The following is a 27,488-nucleotide window of genomic DNA, read 5'->3' as shown; positions in this document are numbered from 1 at the left end:
AGGCATTTTATTATGAGCAGGTATTAGGTAATTGTGAGGAATGATTGTTCAGTTGTTTTTAAGTTTGCTCATGCCCTCATGGCTACCTAAGAAAATATCCAGTAAGGTCTGCTATCTCTGGGGGAGACATGTAGGACACTAGAGAGGCAGGAATCCACACAATGTCTAAAGTGTGCTTTGAAATACTTCAGCAAAATACAAAAGGTGAAGGAAATGTGACAGACTCTTGGTAACTATTGAATCTGGGTAATGGGCATGGGTGAACATACACTGTGCTATTTTCTCCTCTTTGAGTATTTTTGAAATTTTTCATAATAGAAAGATTTACTTATGAATTTTTAATGGGATTGGCCAAGGGGGCAAACAGAGTGCACTGTGTTTGCAAGCCGAAGGCCTGGCCTTTGGTCTCAGCTCTGCTACTCACCCAGGCCCCTTTCTTCCCTCCCTCCCTCTTGGTTAAGTTAGTCATTTTAACTCTTTGACTTTTGGTTTTCTCATCTTTTATTTTTAAGGATTTTATTTATTTATTTGACAGAGATTACAAATAGGCAGAGAGGCAGGCATAGAGTGAGGGGGAAGCAAGCCCTCTGCTGAGCAGAGAGCCCCATGTGGGGCTCGATCCCAGGACCCTGAGATCATGACCTAAGTCAAAGGCAGAGGCTTTAACGCACTGAGCCACCCAGGCACTCCGGTTTTCTCATCTTTTAATTAGATAGAAATAATGTCCGATTTTCAGAAGGGTTGGAAAGTTTAACTGAGAAAATGGGGTCAACCATACAGTCATGGGCATGGCAGAAAAGCAATGCAAGGAATTGCTGGTGTTATTAAACGCTCTCAGGTATTGAAAAACCAGCTCAAAGCCTCCAGCAACCAAGGATATCTATCAAAAGTATCAAAGTTACCTTTGCTTCAAGATCCGGAAATGTGACCAAAATATTAGTTCACACAGGTGAGAGAATTGGCTCATTATGGTGTGGCCATATACCTAATTCTCAGGGAATCTCCTTCAATATTCAATGAACTAACGTGATTGCTACCAACAGATCATCTCAGGGATTCTCTTCAAACAGAATTTAAATTTTTATTTTGAAGAATTTTAGACCTCCAGAAAAGTTGCAAGAAGAGTGAAATGAACATCCTTCTACCCTTGGCCTAAATGCGAATTGTTAACATTTTGCCACATTTCAGGTGCCATATATTTCTAACTGGGAGAGCTTTTGACAATGTATCAACCTTAAAGACTGTTTGAAAGGGCAGGAGGAAGAACAGGCAGAAAGGAGGGGGGAAACCTGCCAAGGAAGGCAGAACGATGTTTCATTATATGGTATATTTGTTTTCATGTAAGATAGATATGAAAGGACATTTCAGTGGGTAGAAAGTAGGAACAGCAGGTTTTTTTTTCATTGACTGGAAAAAGGAAGGAATAACCTTCCAGCTCATTTGTAAAAAATAGTAACAAGAGGAAGTACACCCTAAAATCGTGGCCACACCGCCTTTTACTCCCAAAGTTAGGAAGAATCCTATTAATTCATACATATTCTGGGGCACAGAATGTGGACCGGTGAGGTCCGCCAGGATGCATCGAGAGGCACTTAGGTGAAGCCAAATTCCCACCTAAGTCCGGGCAGGGGAGGCCCCCATAGACCAGCGACAGAGGCCCCTCCCGGGAAACATCCTTGCACACAGTCTCGCATTCACCAACTACTCATCCCACGCATCCGCGGGTCTGTGCCAAGCACGGCACAGCCAGAGGAAACACCCAAGGTCCCCTTCTGCCAGCACCTGCCCCCAGTCTCCACCTGTCGTCCTCACGCTGTTGCCTCTCTGTGCCCTCCCACTTCTCTTCAGCGCCACCTGTCGCAGGAGGAGTTCTACCAGGTCTTCGGCATGACCATCTCGGAGTTTGACCGGCTGGCCCTCTGGAAGAGGAATGAACTGAAGAAGCAAGCCCGGCTGTTCTAGGCAGAGGCTCTATAAATATATATGCATTTATATAAAGATACATGTAAAATCTCTATACTGAAGCTCGGTATAATCCTCTCTTGTGTAATGGGACACACTGCCAGCCATGAGACTTGCTTTTCTGTACTGTCAGGCAAGCCCACGTCATCGAGATATTTTTATGCTCCTTACTTTCTCTTTTCTAAGTGCTCTGGGGTTCGGGAAGGGATTTGAGGAGACTCCCATCCTTTTACTGGGGATCCTTTTTATACTGAAACATCTGTCCTAACCTGAGGCCCCCAAGGTCCAACTCTCTTTCCTAAAGGAGGTGCCTGAAGAAGTCTCTCTTCTCTCTGCTTCTCGGCTCTCTCCCCAGTCTCCAGGGTGGATGCTGACCAGGCAGTTTCCACACCTTACTGGCCCCAGAGGGGCCCTCCCACGGGAGGATCCACAGTGATCTCCCAAAGTCACCGAGCACCATGGAGAGCCCATGAAGAATTCTCCCATCTCCCCCAGTTAGGAGTTCGGTGCTCTCTGGGGGTGATGCCCTTAGCTGTGTGGGCCTTGGATCTACTCACTACAGCAGCAAACGAAGTGGTTTGGGCCTGGGCCTCTCTGCAGCTTCTCAGTCCTCCTCCTCCTGCCCTTGGCCCTAACTTCTCCCTTGCCCAAGTCACATGGTAGGAGGAGAAAAGTCATTTCCCTTCCCTCCAACACCTCCAACTGGTCCCTTTGCCTGGCCCCGATGTGGAGATGAGAGGGAAGGCGTGGGAGCCGGCCACAGGAGCTGGAGCAGGGCACCTGTTGGAACTGGAGCTGCAGGACCTTTTGCAACCCTCCTCTCACCCTCACTGCCCCCAGCACCTCCTAACCCTTCCCCCCTTCAGAGGAGAGGCCCATTATTACGCCTTACTACGATCTATGTGCCTGACAACTCAACACACCACAGGGCTAACTTTCCCATCACAGTTCCAACAGAACAGCTAGACAACCTCTAACTCCCCTCCAAACATAATACAGGCCATGTCCCAAAGAAAGCCGCCTGGTCTACATCTGCAGGCCCCTGGGCTAGAAGGGCAACCGAAGCTGTCCCTCACCAGTCAGTCATTGGCTCCCACTGCAAAGTTGGCCATGTTTCCTAGGGGAAGCCTTTGGAAGAATGGCTGCTTATGGAATTCCAAAATGAAGCATTTGCCAACAGTGCGCATGACCACCCTGGATTTCCCCAGCGGCTGCCTTTCCTGCCCTCTGGCCTTCTTGAACAGCGATGAAAGCTTGACTTTAACTTCTCTCCTCCCTTCCCCCAAACCTTTTAACCCTGGCCCCCAGTTGGCTATGTGTGGTGGGGTCTGTTCCTCCCTGGAGATGCCTTGATGTAGATCATGTTGAGGTCACGGAGGGAAGACGAAGAAGTGGAAATAACCATTATGACTCTCAAGAGGCTGGTGTCGTGACCTGGCAAATAGAGAACTGACTCCAATCCAGCGAACCCTCACTGAGCCCCTGCTGACGCTGAGCACCTGCTGTATCCTGAGCACTGAAGGGGGGAGGGAGGTGGGGACACTGAGATGATCAGCACGGGATCTGGACTGGGGGGCACGCCTGCTAGCACTGGGTGTCGTCGGACATGGACTCGCATGTGATGGACGTAAGGCAGGAAGTGATGGAGATGGCGTGAGAACGTGTTTGTGGGATTACCGAGAGAGCAGATGCAAGTTGGTGCAGACCAAGGAACTTTCTGGAAGAGATTGCATTTGAGCGACGTTCAGGAAGGATCTCTGTAAACTGAGAGGAGACTGTAACTTGAAAGGGTGACAGGGTGAGGGGTCAGAAGGGGGTCTAATATTCTCTCACTTAAAACATCAACCCTCTCTGCAACTCTCCTTTTGGCCAGTGTCTTTCAACTGTCCTGACCCTTTAGAAATGTCCCCAGCCAGACGCAATCATTGAAACTGCCTCATTATCACCGGTTGAGAACTTGGCAAGATGAAGGGCTTTTGTTATTGTTGTTGGGTATTTTTGTTTCCCATAAAAGCACATAATTCCAACCCAGACCCGTGTCCTTCTGTTGTTTCTGGTATGAGTGGAAATGCGTGATATGGGAAGAGGCTGAACCATGCACATTTTCCAGAATAAAAAAGTCTAGGGAGCAGCTCTCTCTTGGCCTCAGTTTCTCCTTCTGTAAATTAAGAACATTTGACAAGGTAAGCATCACCCAGAGTGTGTCCTGCAGAATGCGGGGTTCTGCAAGACCATGGAGGACATGCCAACAAATATGGCTGTGATCCAGAAACTCACCAGAATAACAGTAGTTTGCTACTAAGTACTGACAGTGTGCCGAGCTCTCCACTGAAGACTTGGCACCCATCGTGTCATGTCAGCATCTGTAACAACCAAGAGGGAGGAAATAAGAATAATTCTTTGTATCTCACGGATGAGGAAACAGCTTTCAGGAGAACTTATAATTACCATGATGGAGCCAGAAGCCAACTCTAGCCTGTATGGGCTTAGAGAGACCAGCTTAGCCCCTCTTAGCAGTCAGGATGCTATCAGCTGCAAGGAGCACCTTCTTAAGAGTGATTAAACAAAGAGAGTCCATATTGTCCTGCACAACTGGGAATCCAAGTGCAGGGCTAATCAATTCAGGAGTTCAGGGATGCCATTGGGGGCCCAGGCTCTCCATATCTCTCCATTCCCCCATCCTTGGCTTTTGTCCCAAGATGGGACACCTCATGTTTGCAAAAATGGTGCCATGGCTCCAGGCATTGTGTCTTCACACCACAGCAAAATGCAGGAAAGAAATTTCCCTTTATGGGTCTCTTTTGACCAGTAAACTATCTCAGAAGACCTCAGTAGACTTCTCAGGTTGTACCAGCGCAGCTAGAGAACAGGTTCATGCCCTTGCTTGCACAGAAGGCTGGGAAGTTGTGTATTTGGCATTTTGAGCCTTGATAGTGGGTGGCAAGTGCTGTGCAGAGAAAGAAAAGAGACGGGAAGACAAGGAAGGGCCTCTGGATAAGTGAATCACAGTGTCCCTGCCACAGTCACTGTCCCTGTCCTTAGAGACCCACAATGTACATTGCCAAAATGTCCCACAAAGCTCTATAGTAGCTTTGTTTAATCCAAAGTTTCACAAACTCATTGGACATAACTCTAAGAAATGTGAGACTTACTCTATTTCTACTGTATGTCCTATTTCTATCCTAAGATAAACACTTATCTTCTGACATCTTTGAAGATGGGATGTGGCTTAAAAGTATCTCCTTTCCTGACCTCCCATCATATGAGTCTTCTAAGAATTATCCCCAACATGGCCCCTCCACCCAGGTGGCTCAAATGTACAAAAGGACACTAAAGAATGCTCCTTTGCTCCCTGCCTACACACACACCCAGCAAATACTTACTGAGCCTCTGGTGGGGGAGGCAGGAGCACTGAAGATTCACCAGGGTGTAAGGCAGTATGTGCTCTCATGAAGCTCTGGCCTAGAGGAGGGAGCAGACTGTAGGTAAGCAACAGCAAAGGAGATGACACAGAAAGATAACAGCTGCACAGACAACAAATGGAGCACCAGAGAGGGGAGCAGAAAGGACAGGCTTCACATACTCACTGAAGGATGAAAACAAAGTATGGAAGGAAAAAGTACGGGTGGGGGCACTCTGAGCACAGAGAGAGCATGTGCAAAGGCACTGTGGTTGGTGAGAGTTTGGTGTATTTGAGGAACTGAATCCTCCAGAGAAGACAGGGAGGAGTGAGTGAAGGGGAGAATGAGACTGGAATAAGGGAGGAGGGGAGGGGAGCCTGGTTGGCTCAGTTAAGTCGGGGGTGGGGGGGGAGGAGAAGTAGTGAGGAGGGAGGCAGGGTCCAGAACATGCAGGGAGACTGAATGCCTCTCATTCATTCAGGCTTTGTGGACATTGTCTGGATTGCACTGTGGTTGCTAACCCCCCAGATGCAGGAAAAATTGCCCTGAGCCTTGTTCCTTTGGCTGTGATCCCGAACCAGCTGCCGTGGAGTCCCCTTGGGAGTTTGTGAGAAATGCTGAATCTCGGGCCGCACCCCTGACTTACTCGATCCACATCTGTATTTTACTAAGACTGCTGGGTGATTCACACACATAGTGAGGTTAGAAAAGTGATGCTCTAAACCCTCCTCCTTTTATGGACAAGTTGCCAACACCTTGGAGCCAGCCTTCCTGAAGTTGGAGAAGGGAACCTTTTCGCCCTGCACATGACCTTTTTGAACCACTGGGGGGCAACCTCACATTAATAAAGCAGAACATAAGGGGGAGAGTGCAGAAATCACAGAATGTGAGAGCTTAAAGTCAATACAATGGCCGCTCTTCGCAGCCGCGGAAGCAGGCTCCCTGAGCATCTGAGCAGAGGAGAACAAGCAGCCAGCTCGCCTGCACTGGGGCCCGTCATCCTCACCAGGCCCCTGGAGCAGAAACGTGGGGCTAGCTGCGGAAGGGGTCAGCAGCTGCTGCTGGCCACTGAACAGAGCCACACATGGAGAAGAAGGGCTTGGAGTTCAAGGAGGGGAAAGCCTTCTTGCTAAAATCCATAGCAATGAACTTCACAGAACCATGCCAACTCCATGAATACCCCATGTGGAATTAAGTTGCTTCATTAAATGCTTCATTTCACATCAAACTTCAAGGTGCTCAAAATCTTGCCTCCACAATGACAAATACCTACTTATATACTGAGCCAAGAGCTGCTGCCAACCCATGCAAGAGCCCTGGAGTGAGACTTTCAATAAATAAAATCCTGAAGCTATGAAGACGAGGACCAGCCTCTCATTATCCCCAACCCCAGGAACCCACACCCTCTTCACCTGCCCTGATCCAAGATAGTGGGCAAAGGAACACAGACGGGAGAGAGTAAAGGCTTGCTGTCTCTCTCCCTCTCTCTCTCTCTCTCTCTCTCACACACACACACACACACACACACACTCACACGGTTAGTCCTCAGGGCAAATTAAGGCCAAGTGTGCAGAAGAATTAGGTCAAAAGTAAGGGGACATCTATGCCCATGACCAAAAGTGTTTCCCAAATTTTGGTTGCTCAAACACAACCTTCTCAGCTGTCATCAGATTCTGGTCTTAATGGCTATTTGCCTGATATTTTTCTTTCCATTGACTCATACCTGATATCTCTATTTTAAAGCAATATCAGGGAAAGTATGGATTTATAAGGACCCGGGATGCGCTTTTAACACAAATGCAAATCAATTGGTAACTCCTCAGATATGGTGGCCCGTGTAACACCAAAATCCATCCCACATTTCCAGCAAGAGTCTGAATTCTGTACTTTGGGAATTTCTCTGACAGAAGTGGGAGGGGAGAAGCTTTGTATTCCCTCAGTTTCTTCAGGCTGACTGGGCTTTAAGGAGCAGAAGGGAAAACAATCAGAAGATGCTGTACAGAGAAGAAACCACAAGCTACTTTGACAATCAAGCAGGGTCTGACTGACCCCTGCCCACCTCAGAGAGCCAGCCAAGACTCTCGTACCGCTGGCTGCTTCCCAGGGGTTGGGCAGGTAGGAGGTCCCCGGACCTTGAAAAGTGTTCATTGGATAGAGTTCCTTCCCTGCCACCCCAGGCTGTAGAGCCTTTGTTTTTGTGGGTGCCATGATGAGCTTCAGCAGGGACATCATATCTCCCTGAGTGCTACTCCCAGCCTCCCCATTTACTGTGCGTGGGTTGTGGGCTACCCTGTGTCACCCCAAAATTCCTATGTTGAAGCCTTAACACTCAGTACCTCAAAATGTGTCTGTATTTAGAAGGAGAGCCTTTACGTGAGGTGCCTAGGGCAGCCCCTACTCCAACTAGCCTGGTAACCCTATAAGAACAGGAGATTGGGACACACAGAGACACCAGGTGACAGGAAAGCCCATGTGAAGAAGCAGCAGGAGGGTGGCCTTGGAGGACACCTTGAACTTGGGCTTCCAGCCTCCAGATCTGTGAGAAAATAAATTTCCATGGTTTAAGCCCCTCTCCCCCCACCCCCCCTGCCCTTCCTCCAGTCTGTGGGATTTTTTGGACAGCCCTAGCACACTAATATACCACGTGAAATCAGCTTGCAAAATAGGAATGAAAAACCCTACCCCTGGGTAGGGTTCATGGCAACATTGTGCCGGGGTGGACTTACTTCACAGGACGGTAAGGGTGGAATGGTGTACTTCAGGTTCAGTACCTGACTGCGAGGCAAGGGGCCTCCTGACCCCTAGGCATCTGTCGCTTTCCTAGATCAGGTTGTTTACCCGGACTACAGTGCCCCCTCTGGCCAGTTCTGGAACTGCAGGAAAAGAGGACTGACTCACCAACGCACTCTGTCCCTCTAAGGACAGGCAGGCCTTCAGCAGCGTGACCTCCTCTGCCACAGACTGGGACAGACCACCTGAAGGTGAAGATGAAGCAGAGGAAGGACAAGTCAGGAGCTGGAGACAAAGTGGAGACTGCTCTGTTTGCCAGCCTCATCCCTTACGCTCCCCAGTTACCCTCTGAGTGAATGAATTCCTTTTTTGGTTTAAGCTGGCTTGAGGTGTGATTCTGTCACTTGCCACCAGAGCAGTTGTGACCAGTACGCCGGCTCCTAGAGGAAATTAACCCTCACAGGGGAGTCTCGAGTGAAGTCTCCCACACCTTCTTGTGGATAAAGAATGTATTGTCCATCTAACTCAGAGGCAGGGTCTTTACTCACCTGGACCAAGAGAAACTGTCCTGAGCAATTTGTCCTTTGAACAAAATAGCTCACTGTTTACCTTTTTAAAAATTTACACACAAAATTCTACTGTGTGTAACAGTAGCTGGAAGCTCTGTTAGCCTTCTATTTAAGAATACAAGGTGTTGGGGTAGTTGGGTGGCTCAGTGGGTTAGAGCCTCTGCCTTCAGCTCAGGTCATGATCCCAGAGTCCTGGGATCGAGCCCCGAATTGGGCTCTCTGCTCAGCGGGGAGCCTGCATCCCCCTCTCTCTCTGCCTGCCTCTCTGCCGACTTGTGATCTCTGTCTGTCAAACAAATTTAAAAAAAAAAAAAAAGAATACGAGGTGTTCTTGCAGGGAAGGCAAAAAATCTGGCAGAATCTATCTTTTCCAACGTTTTGATTTACATTAGACCCCCTGCAGGGGGCAGCCTGGGCATGTGGCTGTGATTTCCGTATCCCCTCGATTTCCAGCAGCATCTGACCACCTCTGCAGAGGAAACCCATGTTGATTACAAGAATAACTCACACTGACAATGGGGCAGGCACCGGATTGGGCCCCTGACTTATCTCATTTAAGCTTCTGGCTACTTCTTTTACCCTCCTGTTACAGATGAGGAAATTGAGCTCTAGATAAGTAACTCTCTCAAGGTCTCACAACTGTACATAGCAAAGCCTGAACCTGAACTCAGGGATGTCTCACCCTGAAGCCCATGATTTGGCCACTGTACAACAAATCCCTCCCTCAACAGAGTGAGAGCTGAATTTGGAGGACACTTCTCTGGGCCAGGCCAGGCGCCAAGCACGTTACGTACACGGTCGCACTGCAGGTTCACAAGCCCCATGAGGAAGCTATTGTTAGCCCCCAACTTTTCGATGAGCCATTGAGGGTTCAGAGAGGTTGAAGATTGTGTCTTGGATCTTGCTCTTCCCCAGTGTGTCCCACAAATGGCAGAGAATGACGTTCTGGAGGCAGGAGTGTGGCTCCCGTGACATCACGTCTGGAGTCCTGGGCACCACCCCTGGCCCTGCCTCTTGGGCCTTGTGTACTTTGGGTTGTAGTTTCCATAACTGACCAACGAAGAGACCATCTCAGCTAACATTTCCGGTTCCTCTCTGCTCTAAAGTTTTTCTGGATTTCTAGGATTCAGAAATTCCCTTTGGACTTCTGCAGCCTGGTCTCATCCTGCAGCATGGATGTGAAGATGGGGCACACAGGGCAGCCTTTCAGAATAGAGGCAGCCCCTGCGGCAGTGTTAGGGGCTGGGCCTTACCTTGGGCCGTCGGGGTGGACGCACCCAGCTGGACAGACTCCCTGGAAGTCTTCATGAGGCCATACTCTGCCTCGAGGTTCCACAAAGGTAGCTGTGGGCACCATGAAGACCAGCTAGCTCACAATGTTTTCAAGCAACTGTAATTCATTACCAACCTTTTTAAATCAAGAGATTTTACACTAAAATCTGGATTTCTGGATTTTCCAGAAAGGTTTAAAAGGGTGGCCTCTTGCGACCCATGTTCCTGCTGGCCACACTGGCCCACACAGCTGGCTATTGGCCCTTCTGAAAGCACAACAGGGCTCTCCTTGGCCATGGACCCAGCGCTCCCCCAACCCCTCACACATCCCCGTCCCCGGGCTGGCCTTTCAGGCTTTTCAGGATGGGAACCTCACAAACGGAGCCAAGAGAGCTCTTGCTTTTAAGAAAGGACCCGGAGAGAGGGGACAGGTTTCACGCAGCCTTTGGGCATAAAAACAAAAGCTCTTTTCCTCCAAACATAGCCAGAGCACTGGGCTCCGTTCACCACTGAAGCCGAACCTGGTGGCCCGGGTACAGGTAGGAAACCAGTTCCAGGGAACGGGAACCAGAAAGTGTGACAGAAGGAGGGATTTTTAGCCATGAAACTCCTTCTCTTTCTCGCAAGAGCCACCACCCAGATCTCTATCTGCTTTCCGGGGCCCCGGGGTGGACCAGCAGACATGTGTCATTTCCCTGGGTAGGGGCCATAATGGCAACATTGTGCCGAGTGGAACAAGAGAAGTTTTCATCCAGCCACCAGCCCTGGGCAGACACTCGAGCAGGGGGCTCTGTGGCTCACTCTGCACAAAGGAGCTGGGGAGAGGGGCCCCAGGCCCAGGAGAAGCTCAGTGGGCTGGGCTGCCTGCCTCCAGCAGCACGCAGTAAGGCAGGGACGCAGAGACCAAGGGCTTGCAGAACACCTCACTGCGATCTCATCTCCCCCTGCAAATAAGTGAGCAAACAAACACTCCCAGAGGATCAAAAGCACCCTCCAGGACGTGTGCATTCAAGGAAGCCCAGGAGCCCTTGAGCAATTACTCACGGACTCACTTGCCAGTACTTACTATCACTCACTAGGTGCCGAGAACTGCACTAGGCTGTAGGGGTTTAGTGGGAAATAAAACACAGCACCCACCCTCGTGCTGCTTGCAATCTGGGGGACCAGGAAGAGGCAAGGAGAGAAGCAAGAAGGAAATGAAACATTGGTGACCCAACCAAAGAACTGAGATGCACAGAGCAACAGAGTCAGTTTAAGAACCCAGGTCTGAACACCTGACCTGTGGTTTTTCTGACTCTTCCCAGGGTCTCCTGAGCTGCTTGTCTGTAATGAAAAAGGGGGTCCGTGAAGAAGGCACCCAGAACACCAAAATAAGGAACTTGGACTCTACACTGAGGGCAGAGGGGGCCAACACATCTTTTTACAGGGAATCTGATTGGAGTCGTGGAAGATTCACTTTGGTATCCGTGGTGTAAACAGACCTAGAGGCAAGGTGACAGGGTAGAAGATGAGAGTATGTTTCTTTTGCTGGGACGCAGAATCTTTAGCCTCCAAATTTTTCATTCCCAGGTCTTCCCAGCTCCACCTGATAAGCTGAGAATGAGACTGGGGAGTATCATTTGTTTTCATAAGACTGGGAGCATGGGGGAGTTGAAAGCTTTCTTCCTGCTATTGTTCCCAGGATCAAATTTGATATCTTTTTACAGAGCCCGGAGCTCTCCACACAGAACGCTTTAGACAGCACCAGACAAATCTAGTACAGAGAGAAAAAAAATCCTCTCTGAGGGTCGCAGTCATGCAGAGACATGGGAAGGGAAGGAGGAAACAGAGCATCTACAACCTCCGTCCCAGTCCTTCACCGGCACTTACCACCCCACACCCCCCAATCACGACAAACCAAACGGCTTTGCAGGCACGTCCTGCTATCTTCCATCTCTGTGGCTCTGCTCCTACTGTTTGCTCTGCCTATCATGTAATCCCCCACTGTGGGCTCACCCAAATATCAGCCATCCAGCGCTGCCTCCATAATAAGCAAGAAGTCCTCACCTTGTCTTGATGAACTTGAAGAGCACTTTATCTCTCCTCTGGCCCTTTTCACATAATAATCTGTTGCTCATTCATTTTGTACATATTTATCTCCTCTACAGGACTGTAGATTCCTTGAGGATAGAGCCCCTTCCTACTTCATGTAATTTCTCTTTGAGAAATATATATATATATTTTTCTCTGTCCCTTTAATTTAATGGGGTCTGTCATCACCATAAAAACAACACCACGTTTCATCAGTTCACTTAGGAATATATATATAGTAATTCCTTGCCCGGGGAACCCAAAACAGGGTTTCTCATTCCATCATCCTGACTGCAACCAAGCTGTAGTCAACTTAGTCAACAGTGCCACCCAGTGGGCATTATGAGTAATTATCTAAACCAGAACCAACCACCTCCACAGATCATTCTTTTCCTTACTCCTTAGCAGAACTGCACATGAACTGTGTTCCTCCACCTATACATTTTCTCCAGTTCACAGCTCAGTTAATCCTACTCCATAAATTATTCCACAGATCCATATAAGTTATCCTTATCTCTTTTTACTTTTCTGTCCCAATTCTCTGAGGAACCTCCAAGGTCCTTGAAAGTGTCTGAAATTTCTTTTAAAAATCTACCAGACTCCATCTCTCTTGCCAATTGTTATATTTTATATTATTTTATTCTTTCAAGTGAAATATTATGTTTTTAAAAGTATTAATGGGCTGGCCTAGGAACTTAACTGCCATTTACAGCCTTGTTTTCAAGGGTTTCAGAGTTCCAACAGTGAACTTAGGGAACTTAATCCACTTGTAAATTGTTGGTTGTCTGCTTTAGAATTTAAACTGACCTTTTCAAATTGGAAAAGTAGGCAGGAACAAAGAGGAACTTGGAAAATAATAATGGCTCACATTTTTATAGCTATTTATGGTTTATAAAGTGGGTTTGTATCATCATTTCATTTGCCCTCTCAACAGCCCTACGAGGTCAATAAGAGGTCTCCCCAAGCACAAATGAGCAAGCCAGGCTTACGCACTTTATAGAGCAAGACCTCACACACAAGTTTTCAGACTCAAATCCTATTGTTTTCTTCAGTACACCACATTTTCTCTGCATGTTCACACATACACACTACAGACAACACACACAATTTTTTGAAGACAGCATTAATTACAACTTGCCCATAAAAGCCATGGAGAAAAGACACCCAGGCCAGGAAGTTGCAGGATTCTCTTTCCCAAGCTGTTCCTCCTCTGTCTGCCTCTGCAAAGGCATTCCCAATGCCAGGATGTTCTAAGTCAAAGGAGTTCCCTAATCAAAACTGAAAACAGAAGACTTGGCCCATCTTGGGGAGGAAGGTTGTCTAGGAGGACAACTGGGCTTGGACTTCACATTATAAAAGGTCTTCAATTTAGACATTTGATATAGTCTGTAAATGAGTTGTACCTGCTTTCACAGAGATAACACTAATAGGATGAAAGAAGTCGACATTCTTCATACACACTTAAACTTAAATCCCACTCCTGGCCCAGCCACACTGGCCACAGCAGTATTTATTCTATATGCTCCAATAATTTTGGGGAAAAGCACACTTATATTGCACTAGCATACAAAAGTATGCTGAACGCATTCACTTCCACACCGCTGTACCCCTCCGTTTTGATATTTCTTCACCGTTAATACACAAAAGTTCCAGAAGTTGGAAATATCCCAAGCTCTGCCCACCTTTTAATCGTCTCTGTCCTTGTCTTTGGCGATCTTCCTTTTTGCAGATCTTTATTATTCCGCTCTTCTCTCACACCATTATTGACGCTGCACCCGCCTAGCGCCCTGTCCACTATCAGCACTAGAAAGTGCTCAAGCAAGACCTGTCGAGTAGAGACCATAAACCCAGAGTCAGGAAATGAGGGGCAGCTGCAAGGAGAGGTTTTGATTCCCCTGGAGGTGGAGGGACGGGGGACAAGTTCTAACAGTCTGGGCAGTCTGCGGATGGAATGGGATGGAAGGTGCGACAGTAAGCCCCCCCATCCGCAGCCCAGCGCAAGCAGAGCGCAAGACCGCGCGGGCCGGGCAGGGGTGGGCCGCTCCGGAGAGAGAGCGCGTGAACCTGGCAGTGGGTCCCCGGCCCACCGCGGGAGGGGCGCGGGGGCGTGCGCGAGGCAGGGCGTGGCGTGGGTTTGTGCGGGACCCGGGACACCGGCCGGCCCCCCGCCCAGGGGGCGAGGCGTGCTCCGGGTCTATTCCGGGAGCGGCGTGAGGGCGGGCGCGGGCGGGCGCGCGCGGGCGGGGGGGCGCCGGGCGGGCATCCTGTCTGGGGGAGGGGACGTGCGCGGAGGGCGCTCCCGCGGGGCCGGACCGGAGAGCGCAGCGCCGGCCGCTACCAGCCCCAACAGAGCAGCTGCGCCCTGCTCGGCGCGCCCGGGGACCGCCGCCGGCGCCATGGACCGAGGCCGGGGTAAGAGGAGCCGCGGCAGCCGCATTGGCTGCCGCGCGGGGCGGGGAGGAGAACGGCAATCCAGGGGCCCGAGGGGAGGAGGAGGTGGTAGAGGGGTGGGGGGCGGAGGAGGGGTCGGAGCCGGCGCGGGGTCGGGGGTGGGAGGCCCGGGGCAGAGTGGACAGGTGCCTCCTTCCGCCGGGGCAGCACGGGTGTAGATAAGTCCCTCGCGTCCCGGGTCGGAGTGGCATCCTGTGTGTAAGACCAGTTTCCTACACTCAGAGTCAACTCCAGGAGAGAATGCCCCCACGGGATTCCTGAGGACAGCGAGCTCCTCCCACCCCATTCCCCTCTGGAAGGGTAAGATGGGGTTGGCAGGTACACTCCCCAAACCCCCCCCCCACCGTGCCCCCCCACCAAGAGACGCCCCTGGAGACCGGAGTTTAAGGCTGCCCAAGGCATTGAGAGCAGGGACAGGCGAGCCTGCCTCTGTGCGTGTGGGTATCTGAGCCCGGGCTCTGCCTTTGCCAGGCTGTGTGACCTTCACCCAATCCTTCTACCTCTCTGGACTAGTGACAAAGTTACATTGTGGTCTCTGCAAGGCCCCTTCTGGCTCCCACCCTTTTTCAGGAATTGAGTGTGTTTGATAAAAGTTTCAGAGATTGGAGAGAGTGTGTGTACATTGACGTGAGAAAAGTTAGCAGCCCTTGAGAGGTGCCCTGCCCAAGAAAAGGCCTAGACTCTTCAAAGACATGTGTCTGCGAAGAAGTAGTGGCCTGCTTGGATATGGGGGCAGTGTCGAACGCTGGAGATCGGAACGCCAGGGTTCCAGCCACCCACCTCTGCCAGGCTGAGCGATCACAGGAGGGAATGCGCTTGGTAAACTGGTCAATGCTGTGCCGACATGAGAAGCATTATTATTATTGTTGTTGTTATTATTAATGGAAAATTCCTCTACCTCCTTAATAATCTCACATCTTTCATCCATCTGTTTGTTTTCTGTGCTGAGGCCCCCAAGGCAGGGAGTGGGGGGCGGGAAGAGTGACCGGGTGGGTGTGGAAGTGGTTAGGAGAGCACTGGGGTCAGGGATGAGTGCGTGAGGTTTCCTGATAAGCTGGCCTGCACTCCCTGCACTCCCAGTACAGGACAGCCAGTCTTAAGGACTTCCCAGGGGCTCTAGGAAACCCCAGCAGCTTCCAGTTCAAGATGCTGGGGAAAACCTTTCCACCCACCTGCTCTCAGCACAAAATACCGCTACACCTCCTTTCATGCTTGGAAGGGCATGCAGGAAATGGGCGGGGCTTCTGATCTGCGTTTTGGAGACAGAGATTGTGATCCCAAAAGCAGTGCTCACCTGTTAGCCAACTCCTGGATAGGTTTACAGAGAGTATACACACTCACCAGGGAGGAAAAGTAGAGAGAAGAGGCACCTCTAATGTCTCTCAGCCCTCCCTTCCCACCTCCCACGTGGTACATCTAAACCAAAGAGCCCCCACCCCCACCCCGGAGATAGAGAAAGTTGTCACATATCACCCTGTCTGGTCCCCAGTACAAAAATCCCTATCTAGTCTGCTCAGAATTGTGGGAGGACTATGTCGTCCTTAGACTGACCAAGGGTGACAATAATTCAGTTAGCTTTAAATGCTTAGTAACTGACACCTCACTTAAGAAGGCTGTCTCCAGAGCACTACTGCTAGGAAGCTGGACTTCCTGGGGCTCTATTAGTACTCAGAATGTTCTAGAACTCTCTCCCATGCTGCAGGCTCTCCCCACCTACTCTCCTTCTCCTTTGCAACTCTTATCTCATTATGCTGTTACTCTAAGAGTTAGTTCTCGTGCTGTATGCTTTGTGCCTACCTTCCCTGCCCAGATGGAAGCTTCTGGAAGGCAGGGAGTGGATCTCTCTTCCTGCTCCTGTAAGGACATCAGTCCTATCAGGCCCACCCCTTATGATCTCATTTTGCCTTAATTACCTCCCTAAAGGCCCTGTCTCCAAATACAGTCATATTGGAAGGTTGGGGCTTCAACATATGGATTTGGGGGGGGGGGGGTAGGGGGGGATACACTCCTGTCCAGAGCAGCAAGGTTGGGTCATTGACATGAACTTGCCCAATCACTTGCTGTGTAAGGGACAGAGCTAGGTTTGAACCAAAGTCGATCTTCAGCTTACTGCTGATTGCCTCCACGGTGGCAGGTGACCTGCCCAAGCCCTGGAGCAAGGCTTGGATGCCACGTCTTCCTGCCAGCTCCAGGGGCCTCTTCCACACCTCACCTGTGCTGCTCAGATCTTCAGCAGCCATGACAACACAAAAGCTCAGCACCAAAGTCAACCGCCTTGAGAATGAAAACAAACCTGGGAATTAGGATTTCTCTACTAACACAATGTGTGTCTTTCTGTGAGTAGAGCAAGATTTGTAGGACACCAGAACAGAGAAACCGCTTATAATGAAATCTCTTCCAGTAGGAATTCCCGATTCATGAACATCATACAAAGAGAATCATAGACTGATGTCCATAGACACCACCTTCCACAGGACAAATTAACTAACTCTCTGTCTTCATAGGAGGCTAAAAAAAAATATATATGGATACTGATAATAGCTATTTCTTGGGGTTGTTGTAAATATTAAATGCATGGAAGATACTTCAACCAATGCCTAGCATGTTGGACCCACTCAATAAATGCTATTGTAATTACAGTCTTTTTTCATTAGACTCTGCATAATAAAATTGCTTTATAAAGCTTCACTTGGTCCTTCCACAAGCTAGTCTGACTCTGATGACAGATTTTTGAGTCCCTACTCTGTTTTAAGAACTGAGCTAGACAGTTTTGTGCACATCAAGGACAGGGCCTGTGTCATAACCTACTCTGTGTCCTGGAGCTCCTTTGTGCTGCTTATCTCTTGAAAATCCATCTCTGACCTTCAGTAATTGCACCACCATCCAACTGACATCTCTGAGTGACTGATAAAATATTAATACACATGCCAATGTCTCCACTTTCCCTTATTTATCCTATTTATTCCTGCCTACTGACTGGCTGTTTCTTTATGTAAGTTTGCCTCTGCAAACTTCCCAGTCTTCTCAAGTCATTCTCTCTTTGAAGACTTTGGTCTTATATTTTCCTGATTTTGTCATATGCCTTCTTAATGTCCAAGGTGTTGTCTGATCTGCCTGCCTCGTGGAAGTCACTGATTTCCCCCAAGGTTCCTTTCCTTTCCACTTCACAACTAGTTCTTTTTCATCAAGCTGAATTCAACCCAAGATGGGAATTTCTTTTGCAGTCTGTATTCTTTGGGAGAGCAGGTTGTCTTCTGGGCAACTCAAGGAAACTCTGCCTTTCATTAAATGAGATTTTTATTGTTCAAGAGATGGTAGAAGAACCCATTCTAACTATCATTCCTCTGTTGGTCCAGCTTTGAGATCTATGTTAGGAAAGCCACATCTTCCTTATGCAGCTTTCATGGGCCAAGCAACCTGTAGTTGCTCCTAGAATGAGCTCTCCACGGTGACTCACCACCCAACTTCCACCACCAAGGCCATGAATTGCCGTTCAGACATACCTCTTCCCTGACATGCAAGTTCATTGTCTACTCCTGTCCATTACTGGCCTTCTGAAAGGAATACTCAACCATATTCATCTTTTCCATCCAAATAGGTTTTGCGACATCCTCTTTGTCAGCCTGGAGACTCAGTAAAGCTGAAATGGTTCAGAGAATGGATAAATGTGGGTTTGAGGTGTTTTGGTTTGTTAAGTAGGCTCCATGCCCAATGTGGGGCTTCAACTCATGACCTTGGGATCAAGAGTTGCATGCTCTACCAACTGAACAACCAGATGCCCCAAGGGTTTGAGTTTGCGCTGCAACTTTCAAGCTGTATGATCTTGTATGAGTTAGATAAATTAATTTCTCTGACCTTCAGTTTCATTTCATTTGCAGTGTCATAGGGAAGGGTAATACATGTAGGCTAGCTCTTAAGAAACATTCAGGAGGGATAGCTATTATATTTATCAAATACAGTTGCTTGGATTTCAGCCACTCTTGGCAATGGGTGTATGTGGTCCCATGGGGCCATGAGATTTGAACTTACTCTCTTCCATGTAGAGGATTCTGCTATCATTGGGCACTGCTTCCATGTCCTTATCCCACTCAGCCTCCATGGTGTTTGGCTTCTCCATTGTAGTCAAGGTTTTTTCTGCCTCTCCCTCAAATATCAGTTTCAAACCCCCCTTCTCACATGGGTGAGAACCCTGCCAAGTAAGTTCCTCCCTCCCTAACCTCTGCCAGAAGCCTATCATTACTCCATTCTGATCTTTGCTTGGGAAAAACAATCCTGTGTTTGGATACCATCCGCTTCTCATACTTCTCTTACCCTTCTAAAAAAAAAACATGCAACTGAACAAAAAATTAAACTCCCTGCCCACGCGCGCGCATGGACACACGCCCTCTACCCCTAAGTGTTTTCCTCCTTCCTTTCCCGGCCAAACTTCTCAAGTACACAGTCAGCATGTCAGCCTCCAGCCCCGTCCCCCACACCCTGTGTGCTGCCTGCCCTCTCCCTTCCAATCACACCTTCTGCAGAAAGACTGCTCTTCTGGGTCACAAATCATTCCATGTTGTTTCATCTGAGTCCCATCCCCTGGACTTCTCTGTAGTGTTATTGACCCATTATGGACTCCTCTAAATGTATTCTGCTACTTGGTGGAGATGAAGAAAGCATGCATTTTGGAATCAAATAAGTCTCCATTAAATAACCACTGCTCCAACCCTCCTAGTGTCTCTTGCGTCTCCTCCTGTCCCTCAATCCCACTGCTATCAGTGCTCACAGCCTCTGGACTTCTCCACCCCTCAGGCAAGTTAACCAACTAAGCCTTGTCGCCTCAGTCTGCAAAGCTGGAAGAAAGACACCCAGAACTGGGAAACTGGACCGTGGTATTATTTGCACAGTGCCCAGCACCCGGCCCATGGCAGGTGCTCACGAATTGCTATTCTCCGTGTTGCCCTCTGGCTCACTTGCTTTTTCTTCTTTAAAGACCCTTGCCCCTCCCTCCCCACACTCTCAGCTCTCTCCCTATACTCTCTTGTGTAGAGAGCCACACCTCCTCCCGGGTGATGCTCAGGGTCCGTCTTCAGCCATGAGTTGGGTCCAATCCTGCATTATTTACCTCCTGCCTATGGTGCATTTCCATCCAGAAGTCATCTCAACCTCCAAGTGACCCGGTTTTGAACTCCTCTTATTCACCACCAAATCAGATCACCTTTCCTGTTTCTCTTTTTCTGTTAACAACACAACCACGTGAGGAGATATTGGAGGAAATGGGGCTGTTTGTGAACAAGACTGAATTTGAAAGGGGGACACAGGATCAGTCCGGTAGAAGAGATAATAGAACCACCCTCCAGAAGGCTGTACAGGAGCTCAAAGAGAGGCTGGTTTGGGCTTTATCTAGGAGAAGCACAGAAATGAGAATTATCCGCTACGAGAACTGAAGTTGGCCAGGGACATAGGAAGCAGAGGCTGAGTGGCCACAGATCAGGGAATCACGGAATGCTTCCTATGGGGACCATAGTAACATATAAACTAAGAACAGCCATCACCAGGACGCCTGGGTGGCTCAGTTGGTTAAGCAGCTGCCTTCAGCTCAGGTCATGATCCCAGAGCCACATCGGGCTCCTTGCTCGGCAGGGAGCCTGCTTCTCCCTCTGCCTCTGCCTGCCATTCTGTCTGCCTGTGCTCGCTCTCTCTTCCTCTCTCTGACAAATAAATAAAATCTTAAAAAAAAAAGAACAGCCGTCACCTAATATTCAAGTGACTTCTCTAGGCATGGCCCCTTTGTGAACTGTAGAGAATGGGACTTCCGCCTAAAGTATCCACCTTTTATTTAAACCACACTTTGTCAAGGCACCTGGGTGGCTCAGTGGGTTAAGCCTCTGCCTTCAGCTCAGGTCATGATCTCAGGGTCCTGGGATCGAACCCCACATTGGGCTCTCTGCTCATCAGGGAGCCTGCTTCCCCCTCTCTCTCTGCCTGCCTCTCTGCCTACTTGTGATCTTTGTCTGTCAAATAAGTAAATAAAGTCTTTTAAAAATAAAAAAATTAATAAAGAATAAACTGCACTTTATCATAACTTTTAATGGGTCTTATAAATTACACTCAAGGATTGAATTCAGAAAGGAGAGGACCTGATGCCATTAAAGACAGTCATTTAAACTATAGATCCGATCACATTTCAGCCCTTCTCACTGGATTCTCAGTGTTTTTAAGATATAAACAAAAATCTCCATGACGGTCCTCAGGATGCTGCCATGTCTGTCACCTGCTTGCTTTGTGCCCTGTCTGTCTCTGGCTGCAGGGTCTCCACACACTGGGCTTTGTAGCTCTGCCTGCTCAGTCCTGCTCATCCTTTGCTGTCTGCTCAAACCTGACTTCCTCAAGGCCATCTATCCCAATCTCCCAGGCAGGGGCCCTCCTTCCTCCTTGGCTGCTATTTTCATAATTAGAATCAGTCGTGATTGAATTAGCTGTGAACGTGAGCTCTGTGGGGGCAGGGCCCCTCTTACCCGTGTTCACAGCTCTTTCCCTAGCACCCGGAGTTCATGCTTGGCACATAGTAAATGCTCGAAAAGCCTCTGTTGAGATGCTGAGTAAATGAATGAAAAAATACAAAATTTATAACATAGAAGTTGGATATGACCACTTTCAACTCCAGGATTCTCCGTTTCAATGAGTCTCACCTTAGGGACGCAGAAACGGAGGCTTCATCGTTACTCATTGCTTCCTTTGCTTTCATCCTTCATCCAAGAAGACCTTAAATCCTGTTGACTCTTCTTGAAAAATGTCTATGGCTTCTTCTCCTCCACTGCATGAGAGCTTCCTGTTTCTGCTCTCACCTTCTCCAGCCTGCCCCGAGGACCACTCTCGGTTTGTCTGACCCCAGCTGGGATCAGAATCCCCTCCCGTGGGGCCCACTGAAAATAAGCCCCCAGAGATCTGATCAGTGGGTCTGGAGTGAGGCTTGGGTTTGTGTGAGTTTGCACAGCTCCCAGCTGAGTCTGATGAGCTCACTGTTTTAAGCAGTGACCTGCTTTTATCATGACCCTTGACCCTGCCCAAACACCTGCCAGGATTCCCTGCTGCTGTCTCAAACACAGTCTTGTGTACTTTTCAGCCAAGTGGGACTCTAGGGTCTGGATCTTTTATCCAAAGTAGTCTTCTGAAATGTCTCATTTTATCTTTAAAACGCCAAGCAATTTTTCTATTGTAGTCCATAATAAATCTGAATACACCCCCCCACACCCAACAACAACAAGTCTGTGCCCAGTGGACTTTTAGGCATGCCAGTGTTCACCTCGGGGCCTCTCGTTCCCTACCCCACCCTGCCCTCTGCTGTGGGCTCTCAGGGTGTGTAAGCTCTAGCCCGAGGAGATCCATCTCCAATAAATGGCTCAGCACACAGTTTAGAGTAGACATGAGTCTGGCCATGGAAGCAGGATCCCACAGCCTCGCCTTGGCTCAGCCACTCACTCGGCAACACGAGAACATATATTTTTACAACACTTAAAACTTTTAGAAGAATTTCTACATTTACCGGTCGTGTCCGCTGCAGCACAGTGTTGGGATGGTGAGCACGGCGAAGGCTTCGTTCAGAGCCTGTGCAGCCTCTTGTAACCATACCCACTCTCTCTCCACAGTCATACCCTCGGGGGTTGCCATGGACAAGAAGGAACCTGTGTCATAGGGATATTCAGACAAAAATGACCACTAAACGCCTTTCTCTGCGAACCCCTGCAGCCTGAGTTTCTCTTCTGTGGTTTCTCTCAACCCTGGTAAAAGCCCTGTGGAGTGGACAGCTGAGTCCCCATCGGACAGATGCAAACACTGGGTCTCAGAAAGATGTCTCTGCTGTCCCCCCACCCCCGTCCAAAAAGAGACCAGCTCAGCATCACCCCATTGTGCAAACATCTCTGTCACATCCCCTTCCACCTCCTCTCTGACTTGGGGTGACCGCTGCCCTCCTCAGTCTTGGCTTTTAGAAGATTTTATTGCACTAACTGAAATGCCCCTTCTAGTTATCTGCGAGTCCTGTGGTCTGGGACGGTCTTATCTTCTCGTGGCCAGTGTTTCACACAGAACGAATGTTCAGTAGAAGAGCCCACTGAGCATTCACTGGGAGTCGGGGCATCTACATTTGACAAGGGGTCCTCTCGTGCTCGCACTACCGCGAGTTTGATGTATTTTAGCCTTTCTGTACAGCAAACATGTCGTTTGTTTCATTGTTTCATTTGGATGGAAAATTCCATCCCAAACTGCTGCCTATGGCTATGGTTAAGACTATCTGTACCGCATGTAGCTAGGGCATGTGTGTGAATTATAAAAATATGAATATGATTTTGTATTACAAGTTTACAGCAGGGACGAGTGGGTGGCTCCGTCGGTTGAGCGTCTGTCTTCTGCTCAGGTCATAATCCCAGGGTCCTGGGATCGAGCCCCACATCAGGCTCCCTGCTCAGTAGTGAACCTGCTTCTCTCTTTCCTTCTGCTGCTCCCCCTGCTTGTGATCTCTCTCTCTGTGTCAAATAAATAAATAAATTCTTTAAAAAAAGAAAAACAAAAACAAGTTTATGGCAAAATGTAGATCTGCAGTAGGCCATTAAGTGTGTTCCCAAGAAGGAACGTGGCTCATGTCAGTGTGCGAACGCGTGGACAATGTTTGGTATATTTGTGATTCTTACCTTTTTTGAGCAGTGCCATCTCACCTGCCAAGGGTGATACACAGTAAGAATGTGTATCGTAACTTTGCCCTCTGTTGGATTTTAAAGTTATTTCCCATAATTTACTTTTGATAGATAACTGAAAGTTTATTGCACATATTTTTAAGTATCCCCATTTTAAAGATGAAGAAACTGAGCCTTAGAAAGGTCCTTCTATTTACGCAGCCCTGCCTACCTCCAAACCTCAGTTTTTCACTGAATGCTGGAGGGTCATCCCCAAGTCAGTTATAAGGAGGACTTGCTAGGTAAGCTACAAGGATTTACTAGGTCCGGATTTCAAGGCCGGGGCAGAGAGGGTGCTGAGAACCGGGGGAGAGAAAGGGAGCACCTTCCTTCAGTGAGTGATATGGCCGGGCAGCTGGCATAAGATCTTATCTCTTACCCTTTCCCCTCCTCCCACTGTGGCCCTCAGAGTTCTAGTGTTCAGGATTCAAGAAGCTCTCATCCTCCTGGAACGAAGAAAGAGGCCCCAGGCAGGACTTGTCCTCCATCTAAAATTCCATTTGGGGAATCCCAGCCTCGCCCCAGATGAGGGTGGAGGTACAGAGCCCGTCCGGCGTGATTCTCCTCCCCGGAGCAGCTGTCGGGCCGCAGCGGGGACAGAATGTGGCACCACATTGCAGTCATTCCAGCTCTGGGGAATTTGTCGACAGCCCGCTCAGTGGCTTTTTATAGCCCTCTTAGAGCCTCGGGGAAAACTGATCTCTTGAGAGAGAGAAGTGGGGCACGTGTCTTTTCTAGGCACCATGCCCTCAAAAGTGTAGCCCGTAGTTGAAATCGGGCTAAGAGTCACGGCTACATGAGCCGTGTGGGGTCATGGAAGCAGGTCCGCTGTCTGGGAGACAGGGATCCCAAGCAAACCCAGTTCCTAGAACCCCTTCCATAGGCTTCAGTTTCTTCGTCTTTCTGGTCGAAGTATTAGTATTATGAGGCAGGGATCTGTGCACCTTGGCCTGCGAGCCAAATCCAGCCCATCACCAGCTTTTGTAAATAAAGTTTTATTGGAACACAGACACACTCATTCCTTATGCATTGTCTATGACTTTCTCACTACAAGAGCAGAGTGGAGTACTTGTAACAGAGGTCATATGTGGTCGGTAAAGCCTAAAATACATACTATTTTGTCCTTCATAGAAAAAGTTTGCCAACCCTTGGATTAGACTACAAAGAGTTTGGGAGTATCGACCCAGAGCACTGTGCTAAGAAGGATTCTGACGGTGTCCAGACTAAGAAAGGAAGCTCTATCCTTTAGACCATACAAGAGTATGTATTCAAGAGTAGTGTTGGAAGGACCCCAGAAGGCCATTTACTCATGTTTTTCAAAGTACTTTTGGTCCCAGAATCCTTCTGCAAACAAAATGTTAAGCAATAGAACTGTTCAGAATGAAGTGGGAGTGAGAACACAGTACAGTCCATTCCAGCCCTCCTACGCCCAAGGCAGCCCTGAAGGAAGCTCCACAGTTCCCATAACTCCATTAGAAGAACATTTGAAGACCACCTATCTTACGCTATGACTCTTGTTTTACATCTGGGGAAACTGAGGTTCAAGGGGCAGTGTCTTGCCTCAGGTTCTATGATGGGCTCCAACGGGCTTTCCATGGGACCACCAGCATGGTCGTGAGGTATCTGCAAGCTCAGATGAAATCTCTGCTGGGAAAAAATCATGTCCATTGGCTTTGGGGGCCTCAGAGCTGCCATTAGCGCATGGGTGGCCATGCTGTACCCGCACTGACCCAGCAGCCCACAGCGCTAAACAGCACTGCAAGGGGGCCAAGACACTTGCTGATAACCTGCCATGTCTCACAGTAGTTAAGCAAGGCTTGGGAGCTTTTTTTTCTGATAATACCAGAGCCAAAAAAAATAAAATGAGAATTGAATTGGACCATATTTAGAAAAAAAAAAAAATTTAACTGATACTGAGACACTTTTTTTTAAAAAAATAGAACATGTCTCACAACTGATATATCAATTAGTTCATTTTTCTGTTTTTCCTCCCAAAAGCTGTTATTAGGCAGATAAAACATCTTTAAATCGATGCCATCTTAGAATGGAGAAATTATGATAATTTATACGGCAGCTTTCTTTTGAAGATGGAATCAGATATATTCGTTTGTAGAATAAATATTTATTCTTCCTGCCCATTCTTGTTGAAGGGTTTGCTGAGAGCAGATGCAGCTGATATGAAACCAAGGGGGATTTTTTTTAGCTCCACTTGAACCCAGAAGAAAACTGATCTAGGAGTGTGCTGGGAAGCCGGAAAGACAGATCGCGTTTCCTCATGGCCAGCAACCAGGTGCAGCTCTGAGGGATGGCGGAGGGGAAGCTCAGAGTCCCTGTACCCGAGTCTCCCAGCAAGGCCCCCATGCCTGTGACATGTCCATTCCCATGCCCATTCCCTGTCCATCAGGGAATACAGAGCATTGAAGGGGCATTTTCTAGCCAGGAACCTCAGATACCCTGGGGAGGCAGCATCTAGGTAGAGAAAGAGCCAGAGTGAAAAGAAGAAAGCCCCAGAAGTGCGCTCAGTGTGCAGCGGGGTGGGCGTGCCTACAGCCCAGAAGATCAGGTAGAGGTCTTCCTTCAATAGAGTAGGGCTTTATCCTCCAGGTCCCCAGCTGGACGTGTGCCAGTCCCTGAGAAGCCGGGTTGCTGGGATTTGTAACTAATGACAGAGGCAGCATAATGGGAGAGCTCCATGCACTGGCTGTGGTTTCAAGTTGCCCAGGGTTTGAATCCTAGCTCCCCTCATCCACTTAATCCCCCAGGGTCTCAGTTTCCTCAACTAAAAATGGAGATCACAATCTCCTGTCTCCCTAAGGGGTCATTGGCTTCATGCAAGGAAGGCACTCAGCACACAGGAAGCATTTAGTTAAAGAAAATAATAATAATAAAATAATGCCTAGTACTTAAAATACAGGTTTGTAAATGATCACTTCTCTTAATGAATGAGGTTGGGATCCAAGCTCCCCCTGTAGCCGTTTTCCCTCTAGATTCTGCCTATCCTGGGAAGGGATGAAACGACAGAGGAATCAGGGATTAGCCATAGGGAGCACATGGGAAGGTCTTCGGGCATCTATGTCACATCTATGTCACAGAGGAAACTGGTGTCGGGGGCCCTGGGGAGCTGTCAATCGGGCAGGTGTGAGCAGGAGGGGGTCCTCGAAAGTGTTGCCATTGGGGGAAATCGTTAGAGGCAGCAGTGAGCTCACGTGACAGTGGGAAGGTTGAGTCTGGAAGGAGGTGACCAGTTAGGAGCGGCACACAAACAGCAGACTGGGAAACATTAGCTCACCTCTGTGTTTTGGTTAAGAACAGAGAAACTTAAAACTTCAGAGTCTATCCATTTTCAAATAGAATTAGTTGTGTAGATCTGATGTGGAAACAGACATGTTTGTCTCGAGCTCTCTGCAATTCAAGTCCCCCATCCCCAGGACCTTCTGTCATCACTTTTTTGGAGTCTTGCCCTAGCCCTGGGGACAGGAATCCGCCTGGGGGTCCCCCAGGACCTGCCCCAGGATGGCTGCACTCCCTGCAGCCTGGAGTCCTGGGCACCTGGTGGGCACCATTCCAGAGCTGGCAGTGGGAGGTTTCTGCAGTCAAGGAGGGGAAGGGGAGGGAGGGAAGGAGCGAGAGAGGAAGGGAGGGAATGGCTAGGCTGACCTCCCTTTCCACTTACCACAACCTCTGAGGGGAGCACTCTCATGACCTCTGTGTCACAGATGACAAAACTAAGGTGACATCTCCTACATTGGGTCTCCAAGCTAGGAAAGGCAAATCCCAGGCGTTACTCTGGGTGCCCGTGTCTCACCTCCCCATGTACTGACTTTTTCCACCTCCCTGCCAAAGAGCTGTCCCCTGGGGCTCCGCCCCTCTTGGAAGGGACATCTGCCTCTCTTCTTAGTTCAGATTTCCTTAAGTTGGTGTGGTCTTGAGCTACCGCGCAGCTCTATCCTCCAGTGCCCCCGGTACCCCCAGGGGACAAGTTTGCTCCCCCTCTTTGCCTCCCTCACCCCCTCCATGAGCCCTTCTGCTCTTGGAGACCGTTGTCCTAGGTAGGATTTACCTGGTCTTCTCCCTAGTCCGTGGTCCTTCTCTGAGTTCTGGGTGGTCAATCTGTCCCCAGTGCACCTGCTGTGTACCCTTTACTGTGCTGGGCACTGGACACCAGAGGCAGACACTAAATCAGACCACACAGTATTTGGCAGCAGTTAGAGGAGAACAAGACATGCAGAGGAAATACCATGAACAAAGAGCTGGAGTGGGGTGTCAGATAGTGAAAATAGGTAAGACATAGTAAAAAGTGACTTAAAAAAAACCAAACCATC

At 48.9% G+C, this 27,488-nt stretch overlaps 2 protein-coding genes and 1 long non-coding RNA gene across 3 annotated transcripts in view; 2 read left to right on the top strand and 1 right to left on the bottom strand.

Moving 5' to 3' along the window:
* Positions 1–3,993, top strand: part of ABLIM3 (actin binding LIM protein family member 3) — a 109,032-nt gene extending 105,039 nt beyond the window's left edge. The window contains 1 exon segment of the mRNA XM_082724332.1: positions 1,849–3,993. Within this exon segment, the coding sequence (XP_082580458.1) occupies positions 1,849–1,962 (114 nt within the window). The 3' untranslated portion in view covers positions 1,963–3,993.
* LOC309861434 lies at positions 3,147–13,829 on the bottom strand. The gene is made up of 5 exons (XR_014309940.1): positions 13,687–13,829; positions 9,916–10,006; positions 8,262–8,338; positions 4,240–4,325; positions 3,147–4,120 (listed from the first exon to the last, which is right to left on the bottom strand). It is a non-coding gene; the product is annotated as an uncharacterized lncRNA (long non-coding RNA).
* Positions 13,830–14,297: 468 nt separating this feature from the next.
* AFAP1L1 (actin filament associated protein 1 like 1) overlaps positions 14,298–27,488 on the top strand; it is a 57,341-nt gene continuing 44,150 nt past the window's right edge. Inside the window, exon 1 of the mRNA XM_082726289.1 lies at positions 14,298–14,416. Within this exon, the coding sequence (XP_082582415.1) occupies positions 14,401–14,416 (16 nt within the window). The 5' untranslated portion in view covers positions 14,298–14,400. The remainder of the gene's footprint in view (positions 14,417–27,488) is intronic.

This window comes from Mustela nivalis (assembly GCF_964662115.1).
Source record: "Mustela nivalis genome assembly, chromosome: 3".
In the NCBI taxonomy this organism is placed as follows: domain Eukaryota; kingdom Metazoa; phylum Chordata; class Mammalia; order Carnivora; family Mustelidae; genus Mustela; species Mustela nivalis.
This window is presented reverse-complemented; position numbering and strand designations above follow the sequence as displayed.